Source organism: Macaca fascicularis, chromosome 2, assembly GCF_037993035.2.
Source record: "Macaca fascicularis isolate 582-1 chromosome 2, T2T-MFA8v1.1".
NCBI lineage: Eukaryota > Metazoa > Chordata > Mammalia > Primates > Cercopithecidae > Macaca > Macaca fascicularis.
The window spans coordinates 36,494,352-36,511,860 of record NC_088376.1 but is presented as its reverse complement, the minus strand read 5'-3'; the positions used below and the strand labels follow the sequence as shown (position 1 = coordinate 36,511,860).

At 43.1% G+C, this 17,509-nt stretch overlaps 1 protein-coding gene across 7 annotated transcripts; it reads right to left on the bottom strand.

Moving 5' to 3' along the window:
• Positions 1–717: 717 nt before the first annotated feature.
• On the bottom strand, positions 718–17,120 carry CDV3 (CDV3 homolog). 7 transcript variants are annotated; one of them, XM_065539922.2, is made up of 5 exons: positions 16,500–17,120; positions 15,669–15,745; positions 6,818–6,963; positions 4,259–4,418; positions 718–3,828 (listed from the first exon to the last, which is right to left on the bottom strand). In XM_065539922.2, the coding sequence occupies exons 1-5, from the start codon at positions 16,737–16,739 to the stop codon at positions 3,813–3,815; spliced, it is 639 nt and encodes a 212-aa protein (XP_065395994.1). In that variant the 5' UTR covers positions 16,740–17,120; the 3' UTR covers positions 718–3,812. The 7 variants fall into 7 exon arrangements, with proteins under 7 accessions (XP_065395994.1, XP_045242914.1, XP_045242913.1 ...); XM_045386979.3 differs by having other exon boundaries at positions 718–3,825; XM_045386978.2 differs by having other exon boundaries at positions 718–3,097.
• Between the last annotated feature and the right edge of the window lie 389 nt (positions 17,121–17,509).

The window sequence follows — 17,509 nt, the reverse complement described above, 5'->3', positions numbered from 1 at the left end:
AATTTTAAGATTCTCAAGGAACAAAGTCTCAAATCCCTAGTCTATATAAAGATTTTAGATTCCTCTGCCATAATTTAAGGTAACAAAATTTAATACAGCAACAAGGACAAATGTGTATTTCAAGTTTTCCAAAAATATTTGTCATAGCTTTGTAGCCACTTTCATGCCTCATGTTTTGTATTTTTAAAATTTTGTATTTCTTTTTTTTACTGTCTTTGGTTTGCCTAAATCCTCATCGGTCTTTTTTATGCTTGAGCACTCCATAAACACTTCTGAAATGGAAAGTACACTACCGGCCAGGCCTGGTGGCTCACACCTGTAATCCCAGCACTTTGGGAGGCCAAGGCAGGTGGACACGAAGTCAGGAGTTCAAGACCAGCCTGGCGAACATGGTGAAACTCCGTCTCTACTAAAAATACAAAAATTAGCTGGTGTGGTGGTGCGTGCCTGTAATCCCAGCTACTCAGGAGGCTGAGGCAGAATCACTTGAACCGGGGAGGCGGAGGATGAAGTGAGCTGAGATCACACCACTGCACTCCAGCCTGGGTGACAGAGCGAGACTGTCTCAAACAAAAAAAAAAAAAAGAAAGAAAGAAAGAAAAAAAAGTACACTCCTGAGTTTAGAGCATCTTCACTTTCCCACAGCGAGAGGTATGACCTCAACTCACCATTTTCAAAGACAAAATAAGGCTTTAAAATAACCATTACAGTCCAAAATCCATATATTTACTTTTTATTGAATTTGTTAATGTTACAGAGTTCTTGCACTGCCAAACCATGCCTGAGAATTCAAACAAATGGTACAATGGACAGCCTCATCCACCCATCATACAGTATATTAAAACTTGATTCATGTACATTTTGATATTTTCACAATCTTTTAAAAAGTTTTAACAAGAGTTGTAATTTAAATCTGCTGCAGGTCTTCAGATTTCGGGTACAGTATGCCTTTACATAACACCTCCACTTACTCATCTCTGTTCATTCTTCGGTAACACAACCCCCAACAAAATTTTGTGGGGAAAAAAATGCAGGGAAAATACACAGTTCAACGATGAAGAGCCTATTTTTTAAGGTTTTTCGTTCCCAAATAGTCTTCAGTTTACCAAGAATCCCATTTCTGATTTAATCATTCAACTTCCCCTTGGCTGGCTCAACTACTCACCCAAATAGATTAGAAGGCAGGCATCCTGCCTGCCACCTCAAATGTCAACATTATTGCCCAGATGTGAGTGGCAGATCCCATCAGGAGATACTGTAACCCTCCTTGGAGTCCAATTCCTGCACGGACACTTTCATCAAGACTAAACTCCTATCTGAAAATGCTCCCACATCAAAATAGTTTTACTCACCCACTTGCTTCACTCTTGCCAATATCAAGTCTGCAACTCATGCATTTGGCAAAGGGATTTATTATAGAGAAACCCGGACTCTGCATCAAGTGGTCACATTACCACTTTCAGATATTTCTATTGAACCAAAGATACAAAACTAGGAAACTGCCAGACCATCTTGTTAGGTGGACACTCTTCCGCAATCCTGGGTGGCTTCCTCAAGTCCGTCTAAAGGACCTCAAACTATTAATAGGTATTTGAAGCTGTAATTATTAAAAACAGAAGTGCTACATCACCTGTCTTTCGCCCTGACTCTCCAAATGAACATAAAGACACACCAAAAGGTTGAAAACAGAGCTAGCTGGGACAATCACTGCATCTATACAACAGCCAATACCTTGAAAAACTGGGCACAAGTACATGAGGAATTCTTATCAAAGATCATGCACAATCCATGATACTTAAACGGATTTTAGCTGAGGTTTTGCTCATGTTGCTCTGAATTTGTAAGGACAGATCAGTGAACCCCTTAGCCTGAGTAGAAAGCATTTTCTTCCCACTGCAGTTTACTACACAATTTAGACCTGATTAGAAGAGGCATTAGCAGCACCTGAAGTAGAGCCTCCAGAATCCACTGCCCTTTACATCAAAGGCGATTTGGTTCCACCCTCAGGACTGGCATACTCACGAAGACATTTCACAATCCTAATGCATACTTTAGGTTACTTACTTAACCAAGCAATATGCTCTGTCAAAGAACTTACTTCAAGTCAAAGCAAAAAAGGCCTTAATGCAGAACAAAAACAAAACAAAAAAGCACTATCCAAATAAAAAAAAAAATTACCAAAAAAAAAAAAAAAAAAAGATTCTTCTCTCCCTTACCCCTTCCCCTACTTGGTGGACCCCAGTTCGGTTGAATTTATTTTGTGGTTACCTCAGAATACAATTAAAGTTTAAATTACAAATCACAGCCCTACACAGATGATCTGAACACATCAGTTCTTTTCAGCGGCGTGTTCCAGGAAGTATAATATAGCCACAGCCTACTACATAGAGTATTCCTTAAGGGTAGGGCACAGGACAGGTTAATTAAGGTCACTTAAATCTTCATCTTTTACAGCAGATCAGAACCCAGATGGCTGACTTTTTATGCAGGATTTCTGGTAAGAATCCAGTAGAGCTGGTTGCAAGGTTCACATCAACACTTAATAGTTGTAACCTTCTTATCCAGAAGTTGTGATCCACATGAAGTCCACAATGAGTGCAGCAGATCTGAGGTAGTCAACCCTTATGAAGGCTCAGTATCTGAACATAAAAAGATTTTGAAATGACCACTGGCTGCAGGTTTTGGTTTTTTGTATTTGCAGAGTAAATATGAAAGAACACTGTTGAAACTAGTTCACACATTTATATAACAATGAAAATTCCCCTAAATCCAATATGTATAGAGCAGTCGCGACACTTTTAACTTCCATAGTGCAATAGGGCCGGTCAGGAAATTGAGTGGTCTGCATCGGTGTCTGTAGGTCCAGCAGAGATCAGATGATGACTGACTGTTGGTGGTGGTTAGCTGCAGTCTAGTTACCTCAGAAGGGTTAGCAAAGCCCATTCCTTAATTGTATTGTGAGTGGCTGCTTTTCTGATTTTCAAGCACAGCATACTGGTTGTCTAGCTGAAGTTTAAGGGCCTGGTTTTTTGAAACCTCATCCCTACCTCTATTTTTGTGTCTTACTACTTCAAAGCTCTTCTCCATTTCTTTATCCCTAAGGGAAAAGAAATGTAATCAGTAAATATTTTTTCTTCACTAGGGTTTTTGAAAATACTCGTCCTTGAATTTAAAAAAAAAAGCCACCCCTTAGAAGAATCCTGGGGAGGGGTAGGAGTGGGCATATATAAAATCCTTATCAAATCATTTTAAGGCTTCAATTTGAACAGAAAACACAGAACGCTGTACTGAAGCTCTAGGGTCCTATCTTCTACTAAATAGTATTAAATGTGACCCTATTTCAGGACAAACTTGAAGAAAACTGTTAAAAGCTGTGTGATGACATTCCTCCTAACACTTTCACTTTTAGCAAGTAATAGATAATACATCTCTCTCTCTATGCACAAGGGTAACAATTTTCTCATTCAAGTAAATTCTACTCGTTAGTCAATGATTTCTCCTCACATCAATTTTGTGGGAGTGGATCTGATTAGATCAGGTAAAGAAACTTGAGTGTGGTGAATCACTGCCCTCCCAAAGGTCCCTTATACATTTTTTAAGACAGAGCAGAGGAGCAAGTCCACGTGGAGGTTTAAATTCAAGCCAGCTGTGCTCTCAAAGTGGCGAAAAGGCTGGGATTTATTCTAAAAGCCACCCCAAAAAACATTTCCATCTGATGTCATTTACATTTCTTCCCATTTTATTTTAAAAAATTCATGTCCCTAAGTAAGATGTAGTTGTGCCATATGTAGTCATTTAATTCCAGGTAGCATTCATTTTAAGTACCTGCTGAAATAAGATTATTTTAATATTAGATTTATAAATGCCAACATCTTCTGTCTACAGTCACATTAACTGGGAATATAATTACACAGCGTTTTTATATTTCTAGTTTCCATATTATAAGGAGCAAAAGCCACTCAATTATAAAAGAATTTTAACTACATTAAAACTTGTCATTGCTATAAAACAACATAAACCAGGGCTAAGAGAAACTTTTGCAGACAGAAGACAAAGTCAGTCTCCAATGCTCTTTGCCCTCCCCCTTTCCTCCCTTCTAGGTATATAAAGTTCCGTCCTGACTCTTAGCTGCCTGTCAGCTGAAGCTCAGGCTTCATTAGTTAAGGAATAGTCTCCCTTGGGTGGGTATGCCCTATATCCCACTCCCTGGCCGAGGAACAGAAGTCCTAAACAAAATGCAATTACTTATAGTACTTACTTCCGGCTTTCTACGTGCTTGGCAGTTGACTGCAGGGATGGGAACTGTGTATCGCTGTAGATTTCTGGTGGTCCTTGTGGTGTTTTCCTTGTTGTGGTTAACCTGGCCCCAGGAGGCCTATACACACCACTAGTCATTGCCGGTTCTGGGGTTTCTGTAACTAATATTTTAAAACAATTTTTAGATAAACTATTCAAATGTTCAGCATTTTAATAAGCTATTCTTGCATTCCCAATCATTTAACAATTACAGAAAAAACAATACCAGGGTCTCTGGGTCAGACAACAGAAGGAAAGTTATTTCAGAAAATGTCTAAAGTGAAAACAGGCCAGGTGTGGTGGTTCACACCTGTAATCCCAGCACTCTGGGAGGCTGAGGTGAGTGAATCACCTGGGGTCAGGAGTTCAAGACCAGTTGGGCCAACATGGTGAAACACTGTCTCTACAAAAAATACAAAACTTAGCCGGGCGTGATGGCAGACGCCTGTAATCCCAGCTACTCAGGGGGCTGAGGCAGGAGAATGGCTTGAACCTGGGAGGCAGAGGTTGCAGTGAGCCAATATTGAGCCACTGCACTCCATCGTGGGCAACAGAACAAGACTCTGTCTCTCAAAAAAGAAAAAAGAAAAGTGAAAACATTCTATTTTTCTAGGGTATTATTCTAACTCCTCCTCCCTGTACAACTTTAGTAATCTACGTAAATGGTGAGTTCCACAAGCCAAATTACTGGAAGTAGAAAAGGAATCTGCTGGGACTGGATGACTGGTCTCATCAGGGACTGCCTTTCAGAATAGGACTTAAATAGTCCTCAGTTTCCCTACCAATAAATATGAATTACTTCTTTACCTGATTGGGGGGGACTGATTAAGATGCCATATGTAAAGAATTTATTTAATGAAATGCCAGTGTGGTTATTTTTTAAGATTCTAGCTGGGGCTGGGGCGTGGTGGCTCAAGTCTGTAATCCTAGCACTTTGGCAGCCCGAGGCAGGCAGATCACTTGAGGTCAGGAGTTCAAAACCAGCCTGGCCAACATGTTGAAACCTCATCTCTACTAAAAATACAAAGAATTAGCAGGGCATCATGGTGCATGCCTATAATCCCAGCTACTCAAGAGGCTGAGGCAGGAGACTAGCTTGAACCCGGGAGGTGGAGGTTGCAGTGACCCAAGACTGTGCCACTGCATTCCAGCCTGGGCAAGAGAATGAGACTTTGTCTATTGGAAAAAATAAAAAGAAAGAAAGAAAGAAAAAAAGAAAAAAAGATTCTAACCAGGCATGATGGCTCACGCCTGTAATCCCAGCACTTTTGGAGGTCGAGGCAGGCAGATCACTTGAAGTCAGGAGCAAGACTCTGTCTCAAACAAAACAAAAAGATTCTAAAGATTTAAAAACATAAGACCGGGTGTGGTGGCTCACACCTGTAATCCCAGCACTTTGGGAAACTACGGTGGCAGGATTGCTTGAACCCAGGAGTCGGAGACTAGCCTGGGCAACATAGTGAGATCTCATCTCCACAATAAAATAAACAGGTGGCATGCCCTGGTAGTCTACTTGGAAGGCTGGGGTGGGAGAATCACTTGAGTCCAAGCAGTTGAGGGGCTGCAATGAGCCACGTTGCACCACTGCACTGCAGCCTGGGCCACAGAGTAAAACTGTCTCTAAAAAATACAGTAGTTATCTGTGTGATTTCAGCATAGCAAGATTTGGAGTGATAAGTTATTCTTTATGCCATTCTAAATAAAACAATGAGTATACATTTCTTTAAAGTAGTGCTCTTAAACTTTCATTATCGCCCTAAGGAGACCTTTCAGACATCTGTTTCCCAACTGCCCCCCACTCCATAAAATTTTAATACTGCAGATAAACTATACATCTGTTTATGCACTCTAGCCTTTTCGCAGGCCACAAATGACTGATAAGGTATAAGATTCCTTCACTCTGTAAGAAGCAACTTTTACCCCATTGAGAATGATAACATCAGTCCTGCTGAGAATTCATGCTTCAAAAAACAGGAAAGTTAAAGGGAATGAAAAAGACAAAGCACAAGTGAAGACAAGGGCCCCTTGTCTTTGTCCTTACTCAGCTGTCAAAAATATTTTAAATGATAAAAGCTTTAAGAATTTTCTCTCTCATGAAAACTTTTGGAGTTATACCCAACCCTAGGTAATTACTACTAAAAATCCCAAATGAAGCTTACCTTGGATTCTAGTAAATTGAAGTCTTTTCCTTACCTTTTCCTCCACTAGCAAGTAGTTAATATTTAAAGAGAATATTAGAATAAATGCTCAATTTAAATAAACGAAACTGGAATCGACTAGACTATCTACATACAAATTTTACAGCAACATATAGGACAAAAGTATGTCTTTTAACTTCCAGATTCCTTTTCTTTAGGATTCTGAAGTCTTTAACAAGAGACACACACATCCCACTCAACCAGGAATGGAAAGGAGCCCCTCCTTCTCACCCCACCATAATCATGCACCGAGTTGAAAGTGGACCATATACAAAATCATATATAAATTAGACATCTTTCTGAAACTGAAATAGTAAAATTACCGATTACTGGAGCAGGAGGTGCTTGGACCAGAGCTGTTTTATTCCAGGGACCTGAAGATTTTTCCATACCTCCACCACCACCTCCACCTTCTTCCCAGTTATCACCTGGATCTTGTCTCTTTTCATTATCATCTTCTTCCTTTTCACTGTTGGAAAAGCAAACATGTAAATTCATTAAGGAACCACCAAGAAAATTTTCAGTCCAAATCCTTAGTTTTATCCATGATTATCTGTACAACCCTGTAATCCCAGGACTTTGGGAGGCCAAGGTGGATGGATCACCTGAGGTCAGGAGTTCAAGACCAGGCTGGGCAACGTGGCGAAACCCATCTGTACTAAAAATACAAAAATTAGCCAGGCATGGGCGCGCACCCCTGTAATCCCAGCTACTGGGGAAGCTGAGGCAGGAGAATCCCTTGAACCCAGAAGGCAGAGGCTGCAGTGAGCTGAAATTGTGCCACTGCACTCCCTCCTGGGTGACAGAGCATGACTGTGTCTGGAAAAAAAAAAAAAAATACTGATGTGCCTCTGTGACAATATGCCTGATGGTTTGCAGGACCCTACGTAAGAGCAGAACCCCAGTTACCGCCTCAAGCGACTAAGGGAGGGAAGAGAGGATGATACAACCTGAAATGCAGAGAAGAGAGTGAGCTGAAGGATTAAGAGCACGATTACAAAATTTTCATTGCACCGAAGTGTACAAACAGGCATTTATGGTAAGCATATTTTTAGTGACAAATGAAGGGTTTTGAAAGTTGTATAATTTTATTTGCCAATCCTTTAGCACATGTAACAAAATGCTCTCAGAATCAGAATTCACATTCCAGCAGATGAAAACAAATATATGCCGTGTTTACAAAGGATAGAACTAGCCCCTAACATCAGACATGTATTTATCACCTGTTTAAAAATATATATATAAGAGCTCAGTCTTCGGTTTTCCAGATGTTATAAATGGAAAAGATACCCTCAGTGGTAACATACCATCTTAAGACTGCTTGCAGTATTTTCTCAATGCTAATTAATTTATTCTTGAATTGACTTGAGTCATAATCTATTTCTCCTAGGCATCTTTGATTATTTCTCTTTTTGTTGGATTACTTTTTATTATTTTATGTAACTTTACATGTCCTAAATTGCCAAGTGTATATATTTTTGTCTCTTGACAAACGGGATACTGACCACAGGGATATTAAAGCATAATAATGGCTAAATCAAACGTCCTTTCTGCAGCTCTTCACCTTGAAGATACACCTGGCAGAAGATACTCAACTACCAACCTTTTCATAAAATTATTTTTCATGACAATGGTGGCTTTTCCTAGGTCTTCAAGCTTCTCAACTCCTTCATCATTTTACGTTTTCCCCACCTTCCTATAAAAAAAAGGTTGGTTCCCAAAACTCTGTCCCTGGCCTTCCACTTACCACCGGCCTCTCTTGACTGTATAACCTTGGGAACATCACAGCCTCTCTTGGCTTCTGCAAAAGGATATCTAAGGATGCTTTCCTTCCATTTCTATTAAAACAAGACACGAGCTGGCTATACGACCAGCTTGACACTCTCCTTTAAAGATACTTAGAAAAAAATAAAGTGGCACTTTGGGAGGCTGAGGCAGGCGGGCCACGAGGTCAGGAGATCAAGACCATGGTGAAACTTTGTCGCTACCAAAAAAAAAAAAAAAAAAAAATATATATATATATATATATATATATATATATAATTAGCTGGGCGTGGTGGCAGACGCCTGTAGTCCCAGCTACTTGGGAGGCTGAGGCAGAATGGCATGAACCCGGGAGGCGGAGCTTGCAGTAAGCTGAGATCGCACCACTGCACTCCCGCCTGGGTGACAGAGTGAGACTCCAACTCAAAAAAAAAAGTGGCAAAATGCCATTAAAAAATAATGGCACTGGCCGGGCACGGTGGTTCACACCTGTAATCCCAGGACTTCGGGAGGCCGAGGTAGGCGGATCACCTGAGGTCAGGAGTTCGAGACCAGCCTGGCCAATATGGCAAAACCCTGTCTCTACTAAAAACACAAAAATTAGCTGGGTGTGGTGGCATATGCCTGTAATCTCAGCTACTTGGGTGGCTGAGGCAGGAGAATTGGTTGAACCCAGGAGGCAGAGGCTATAGTGGGCCGAGATTGCACCACTGCACTCCAGCCTGGGTGACAGAGCGAGACCCCGTGTCAAAAATAAAAAATAAAAAATGGCAGCATTGTATGAATTACCTACCAATCAGAGGTAACTGCAGAATTCAGAGGCTGGAGTGGCAATAAGGAAGAGAGGGAAAAGAAGAATAGATCTATCTCATCTACATTTACAGCAAGATTTTACTTACAACTTTATCTGAGAGGAAAAAGGACAGAGAATATGTCAATTCATCCCTAAGAGATCTGAGAAAGAAAAAAAAATGCAATTTAAAAGAAAGAAAAAATATAGCCAGGCCATCCCTCAGTTTTCCTTTTCATTAACATGTAAGAGAATTCTACACAGCCATTTAAAATGTAAAGCCTATGCTGACTTGGAGGTAGTATTCATGTCATACAAACCAAAAATTCACTACAACAACAGCTACATACCTAATATAAATACAAAGATATCTACAACAATTTTTAAAAGTTTATATTATAGAGTAGCTCTGGGTGCTAGAATGTATGACTTTATCTTCTTCATGCAGCAAGCAATTAGGAGCAGATTCTAAAGTCAGGCTTCCTGGTTCAAATCCAGGCTCTGCCACTTACCGGCCAGGAAACTTTGAATATGGTACTAATTTCTTTATTCCTCAATTTCCTCTTATGTAAAATGGAGCTGACAAGCCCTTAATAATCAGCACTATTCACTGATTATTCCTAAGCAGAAGAGACTACAGATAATTCTTACATTTTATGCTGCTACACTTTTTCAAAAAATTTCTAAAAACAAACATATTACTTTTATAACCTACACACAAAAAATCGTTTTTTATTTTTAAAATTTTTTCAGAGACAGGGTCTTGCTCTGTCACCTAGGCTGGAGTACAGAGGTCCAATCTTAGCTCACTGTAATCTTAAACTCCTGGGCTCAAGAGATACTCCCACCTCAGCCTCCCAAGTAAGGTAGAACTACAGGTGCAGACCACCATGACTGGCTAATTTTACTTTTTTTACATTTTTTGTAGAGGCAGGGTCTTGCCCAGGCTGGTCGTGTACTCCTGGCCTCAAGTGATCCTCCTAACTCTGCTTCCCAAAGTGTTGGGATTACAGGAGTGAGCCACCACGCCCAGCCTCACAGAAAGCTTTTAAATAAAAACTCCTATTTGGTCTGACGGAATAGTGACAGTATCTCAACTTGAAGTTTTCTTTTTTACTGTCTAGTGTCTAACATCTCCTTGCCCTTAGGGAAAAAATAAAAAAATTTAAAAACCACAAATTTAAAATACACCTACGTTACAAACTATTACCAAAAAATAAGCATAATCTGTTTAATTAGAGGGACTGTACATCAATAATAAAAGGCACAAGGAGAACAACTTAGTATTTTGGATTCTTGGCCAGGTACGGTGGCTCATGCCCATAATCCCAGCACTTTGGAAGGCCAAGGTGGGAGGATCATTTGAGGCCAGGAGTTCAAAACCAGCCTGAGCAACCTGGTGAGACCCTGTCTCTATTTTTTTTTTTTTTTTGAGATGGAGTTTCACTCCTGTTGCCCAGACTGAAGAGCAATGGCGTGATCTTGGCTCATTGCAACCTCCACCTCCTGGGTTCAAGCGATTCTCCTATCTCAGCCTGCCAAGTAGCTGCTTGCTCCATCATGCCCAGCAAAATTTTGTGTATTTAGTAGAGACAGGGTTTCACCATGTTGGCCAGACTGGTCTCAAACTCCTGACCTCAGGTAATTCATCCGCCTCAGCCTCCCAGAGCGCTGGGATTATAGGCGTGAGCCACTGTGCCCGGCCAAAAAAATTTTTTTTAATAAATATTTTGGGTTTTTCCAAATGTCCATCAATAACAGACTGGATAAAGAAAATGTAGCACATATACACCATGGAATACTATGCAGCCATAAAAAGGGAGGATGAGCTAATGTCCTTCGCAGGGACATGGATAAAGCTGGAAACCATCGTTCTCAGCAAACTATCACAAAGACAGAAAACCAAACACTGCATGTTCTCATCATAAGTGGGAGTTGAACAATGAGGACACACAGACACAGGGAGGGGAACATCACACACCAGGGTCTGCTGGGGGGTAGGGAGCTGGGGGAGGGATAGTGTTAGGAGAAATACCTAATGTAAATGACGAGTTGATGGGTGCAGCAAACCACCATAGCACATGTATACCTGTGTAACAAACCTGCATGTTGTGCACATGTACCCTAGAACTTAGCGTAATAATAAAATAAATAAGTATTTTGGGTTAAGATTCTGAAATACTAAACTAAGCATGTGGACATTGTTTAGTCAAGACCCTTCATCAACCGAGCACGGTGGCTCACGCCTGTAATCCCAGCACTTTGGGAGGCAGAGGTGGGCAGATCACCGGAGGTCAGGAGTTCAAGACCAGCCTAACTAACATGGTGAAACCCTGTCTCTACTAAAAATACAAAAATTAGCTAGGCGTGGTGGCATATGCCTGTAATCCCAGCTATTTGGGAGGCTGAGGCAGGAAAATCACTTGAACTTGGGAGGCGGAGGTTGCAGTGAGCCGAGATCATGCCATTGCACCCCAGCCTGGGTAACAAAAGCAAAAACTCTATCAAAAAAAAAAAAAAAAGAATGACCAAGCCAAAAAAACTCTTCATCCAACAATGAGAACTGAAGCCCAGAGATGCTTAGAGGGCTTGCCTAAATGCCAGTTAGCAGGGTAGAAATGATTTATATATTTTATTGCTTTTTCATATTTACATATTTCAGAAAGCATCAACTCTCCAAATGTCACAGCAGAACAAGAAACAAGTTCCAAACGGTTATTTCCACGGGAGACGGGCTGAAATTCAGTGTTTGATCCTAATATATAGCTTCTCATTAGCTAAATGTTATAAATAAACACTACGATACTGCTGTAAATTCATCACAATTCCACATACACAGTCTTAAATACATGTAAGCCTGTAAGGCACTACTGGTAGGGTGAGGAGAATAATGACGATACAAAAGGAAGATTTACTGAATATCTACTACGGCAGCCAGCATTCCACCCCACTGTACAAAGTTAAACCTCACAGTAACACTAAGGCAGGCAAGAGACCCACTGTATGTATGTATGAGGAAACTTAAGTACCTTCCCCAGGCCTACAGAGTAGCAGAGTCAAAATAGTGTGGGATTCCAGAGGCTATATTATTTCACATTACCTTTTAAATTCATTTTATCCTCTTTATAGCTCTAAGGCATGACGCAGAAATATTCTCTACTTTGAGATTTGAGAAATGCGTTTTCTTTAGTAAGGCTGATAGGATCACACATCCTGCAGCAGTATATTTATAAAGAATAGAACAGCCTTATCTCTCTACCTCGAGACTTGGGAATTTATACATCCTAACTCCCCTTCCCCAACACTAGGGGGAAGCAGCTAAAACAAGAATCAGACTGGACTGAGCTGCTGGAATACCGGGCATCTCACAGGTTTGTCCCTATTACACCTAGCACTGCTGCAACAGTAAACTGGCGAGATAAACATGGCCTGATCAGCTATGCCTGGCCTGGAGGCTTAAAATGTCACTGCACCTCATCCAAAGAAATCTTTCCGACCCATTCATGGATGATGAAATGTCTCTCCTCTGCCCCAGAGCACCTTGCACATCTCTTTGAAATTATCTACTGTCGTCTATTAGAGCATGACTTATTTCTACAACCAGAAAACCTCACAGCGTCTAGCAAAGTAGTCACCTATTTGCTAGAATAATCCACCTTGGATAACATAACCAGCTCTGCCTAACAGGTTTAAGTCTAGATTTCTCACCAAAGTTTCTAGAAAACCACTGGGCTCCAAGAACTCAATTATTTACTGAAACATGACAAACACTCAACACTGTATGCCTTCAAGAATTAAATCTTTCTAACTAACATTCTCCCAAAAATCCATTTTAAAGATGGAAGTAGCTGGGCCTAGCAGCTCATGCCTGTGATTCCTGTACTTTGAGAAGATCACTTGAGGCCAGGAGTTTTGAGATCAGCCCAGGAACACAGTCCCCATCTACAGAAAAAAAGTAAGATTAGTCAGGGGTGGCAACTCACACCTGTAGCCCCAGCTACTTGGGAGGCTGAGGTGGGAGGATCACTTGAGCCCAGGAGTTCAAGACTACAGTGAGCTATGATCATGCCACTGCATTCCAACCGGGGTGACAAAGTGAGACTGTCTCAAAAATATAAAAAAATAAGAGATGAAAGAGGCCTACAACCAACCAAGAATCTAACTCAAGTGACAGGTTCCTTTATAACCACCTCAATGACTTCCTGCTCAAGAATTTGTCTATAATGGCATGATCTTGAATAAGATTAACTTAGACACAAAATTGGACACGTTAAGTACCCTAGTATTAAATCTTGAGCTGGTTGGTAAATGTGAAATAGGATCTTAATATATAGTATGTTTGCTGCTAATGAAAATTTTTCCCTTTCAGTACAGGTAAAGGCCTAACATGCTAACTACTATAAGGACCAGTGTCAAGAACTTTAAGATTGTATGTGACATCTGGCTGGGCTCAGAGGCTCACGCCTGTGATTCCAGTACTTTGGAAGGCCGAGGCAGGCGGATCACCTGAGGTCAGGAGTTCGAGACCAGCCTGACCAATAGGAAGAAACTCCGTCTCTACTAAAAATACAAAATTAGCCGGGTGCGGTGACAAATGCCTGTAATCTCAGCTACTCAGGAGGCTGAGGCATTAGAATCGCTTGAACCCAGGGGTTGGAGGTTGTGGTGAGCTTAGATCGCGCCACTGTACTCCAGCCTGGGCAACAAGAGCGAAACTCTGTTTCAAAAAAAAAAAAAGACTGACGGTGACATCTGCAGCTAACTCTCAGTATATTGAGAAAGAGAATAAGATAAAGCACATGTAGCAGAGATTGGTGGATGAGCATATGGGAAAGAGAGTTTCTCAGCGTTGCAGGTTAGTGGAATACCTCTACTAGGATGGCCACTTCAGGCCAATAACTAGATGTTAAGAAACCAAAAGACAATATAAAAGCTACTCTACTTCAGGTTGAGCAGAACTTAAAGGCTTGTACTAGCTGATACTTATATCCCTGGCAAGGGTGAAGTATATAAGTTATTTAAGACACTTTTCCCGATCTCAAGAGTAACCAAAATAGATCAAGACCAAAATAACCCTGAAGATGAACATGTAACTTATAGTCAATAACAGAAAAAACACAGGTTCTGTTTAAATAATATCCATAGTTTAATAAAATCAATTTCTAATCGTCAGTGAACTTGAAACCAAAATTTTATCTTCAGTAAAGTGCTACTTTTGCCAAGTTCGACATGGCCAAACACTATTCTTACAGTCACTCACGTTTTCAAGAACCTGCAGTCACTTAGGAAAAAAAAGACAAGAAGAGCCAAATTTTACAACAGAACAGGAGCCACACACACAGGTAGTTCCACAACCCCAAAAGGGAAGAACCTCACATCCGCTCCTCCCCCATTCTTTACAGGTCAAGCCCCAGGAGACAGAAAAGATGAAGATACATGAAGGAAGCCAACAAGTGGTTGGGAATCAAACTTAAGCCTAATCACTTCTACTCAACACCACTACAAAGAAATCTCAAGAGTGGAGAAGCTACCGTTCCTGAAAGTTTCCCATTATCAGTCGGGGGTTTCACTTTGGCTAAGCTCACAAAATGATGTTTTCACAGGACATTAATGCCTAGCTGTGGTAGGTATTCAACAAATTATTAACACTGCTTTTTGAAAAAGTTATCTAAAGCTATAGATACTAACATCCAGAGAGGTCAAAAGACAGTTTTCAGTTAAGGAAAGTACTTCCTCCACTGTGCCTCGCACTCACTGGCATTGCCTATAAAATGCAAGCTTCAAACTGGAGACAGTTTATCAAAATCCTTTTTTATTTAAACTGGGAGCAAAGGATTTTTTAATCTTAAAGCAGATCCATATCTTCACTTGTTTTTTTCCTACTTTATGAACCCTCCAAAATATGGCACTTAGCATCAAAGTTGACTGCCATAGACTGGACTTAACAAAATGTTAATTTCAAATCTTCTAAACTACCCAATTTTTTAAAATTACTGTTTTCGTGAACTTTAAAAAATAACATGTTTACACATATAATTCCATTCCTATTAAGTTTTAGAAAAAATTACGGATAGTGGTTGTGTTGAAGGTGAATGCAGTGAGTAGGTGTTAGGAGGCGAACCTTGTTCCGTATTAGTAATACTCAAGTTTCTTGACCTGCGTACTTACTGCACAGGTTGGTAGCACTGTGTGAACACATGAAACCTCTCTCTCTAAGTATGATATACTTCAATTACAAAAATACATTCACTTGCTTATTGGAGAGGATGTGAAAAAATCCACATTATTTTTGAAACCAAAACTAAGTACAATCACCGATGTTAACAGTGAAAATTCTGAAGTGACAAAATCCATTTTAGCTGTCTCAAATGAAAAGGCCTCACCAGAACTGGAAGTAGGCAAGCTCTCACAGGATTTTAGAGTCAGTAGCTAATTTGATGAGCACACGGAAGGGCTGCCTTCACGCAGTGAGAAAGAGTAGACAGAACCCATTTGAGTCCTAATAAGCCTATCTAGAGCACAAGGCTACTATGATGCTGCTTTGGGGCTAAAGGAAAACCTAACTTGTATCCAGTATCTGTCCTAAAAGTTATCTAAACACATTTGTAACCAGACCATACCTTATTTGCATTGCCTGAACCCTGAGGCCGCTGTAATCAACCTCTTTTTGCTCCAATTCTTTCCACTCATCTTCGTCCTGTAAAACAAACGCCATTTGATCAATTAAAGCTATTTGTAGACATATAACTAAGCAAATAACACACTACGAAAAGTGGATCAAGTGGCTGGAACCTAAACTGAGTAGGCACTTATATACCGGTCAAAGCCCTTGCTTCGTTCTGGGGCAAACTAGGCTACATGGAGGACAAACATGCTCGTAGGCTAACACTGTACTTCCGCCGGGTTCCTGCATGAGAGCTGTTACTTTAAGCAACTAAGAAAAGCCGAAGGAAGAAGTCAGTAGGAATTTCACAACTACATTTCTACCCCAACCTTGCCACCGAGACTTTTCTTTTTCTTTCACGGGCTTAGAAACTAAGTCATCACAAAAGAGCTGCTACAAATGCGGCTGCTGAAAGCGAAAATTCAGCTCAAACTACTGGGCTGAGGTCAGCACACGGAATTACTCAGCCTAGACGTCACCCAATAAACGCTGCTCTGTGCTGGGCGCTGCGGCCCCAGACCTAGTGCCCCTGGAGGGTGGCGCCGCCTGGGCCCTGGCTAACGCCGAGCGACGCGGGGTGAGAAGGGCGGCTCCAGGGCGGGTGTCGGAAGGGGTCCCGGCCCAGGCGAGCCCTGCCCGAAGTGGGGAGCCTGCGTCACGTGGCGGCCCTCGCCCGTCCGCCCGGCCCCCGCGGCCCCTCCCGGACGCTTCCCCGGCAGGCGGGGGCGGGCACATGGGGCGCCGGCGCGCGGCCCGGGCCCCGAGTGCCGGCCTCCCGGCCCCTCACCTTCGTCACAGCCTTGGTGGCGGCCCCCGGGCCCGCAGTCCCCGCGCTCGCGGTCCCGCCGTCGCCCGGCCGGGTCCCCGTGCCCGCCCCGCCGCCAGCCGCACCCGCGGCTCCACTGCTTCCGCCGGCGCTGCCCGCTGCACCCGCGGCACTCGCCGCCCGGTTGCTCCGCTCCTTCTTCTTCTTCTTGTCCCTCTTGGCAAAGAAGTTGTCCAGGCTCCGCTCCTCCGTCTCGGCCATGGCCTCGGCCTCCTCGACCCGGATGGGTGGGGCCGGCGGCGGGCGCGGCCCGCGGGGCTCCGAGCTCGGGGTCGGGGCCGGCTCTGCGCTCACGCTGCCGGGCGCGGCGACGCCTCAGCCCCGCGGGGTCGCCGAGGCGTGCGCGGCGAGGCGGGCGGCTCCCCCTGCGTGCTGGCGAGCGGTGGTACGGTCCGCCTGGGGGCTCGCGCGCCGCCGCTGTCGCCCGAGGCTGCCGGGGCTGCCGCTGCTGCTGCTGCGGCGGAGCAGGATCCCGCTCTCCCCACAACCTGAGGGGAAAAGGCACGCGCGAGCCAAAGGCTCTGGCGAGAGTGCTCGGCTAGCGGCGGCGCGTGCCGGAGGAAGACGCGCGGGCGCAGACCCGGAGAGGAGGGGAAGGGGGTGGGGAGGGGAGGGAGGGGGAGGAGGGAGGGCGGGCCGCTAGAAGAGAGAGGCAGCGCCTGCGCCTGCGTACTTTGCTCTGCCTGCCGCTGTGTGATCGCCAAGGGGCGGGCGGCGGGTGGAGATGGAGGCGGAGCTGGAAAGAGAGCCAATCAGGTGCCAGGACGAAGCGCTTAGGTGACAATCCGTGACCCAGACGGGGCGGAGTCCAGGAATGGGGGCGGGGAGAGGAGGGCATATGCAAAATAAGTGACGTGCCTGACGATTCCGGTTTCCTGATTGGCGGAGGGTTTAGTCTTGAGGGCGGGCATTTTGAGGGCTGGTTGATGACTTGGCTAAAGAGGTTCAGCAGGAGGGGCAGTGGGTTGCTT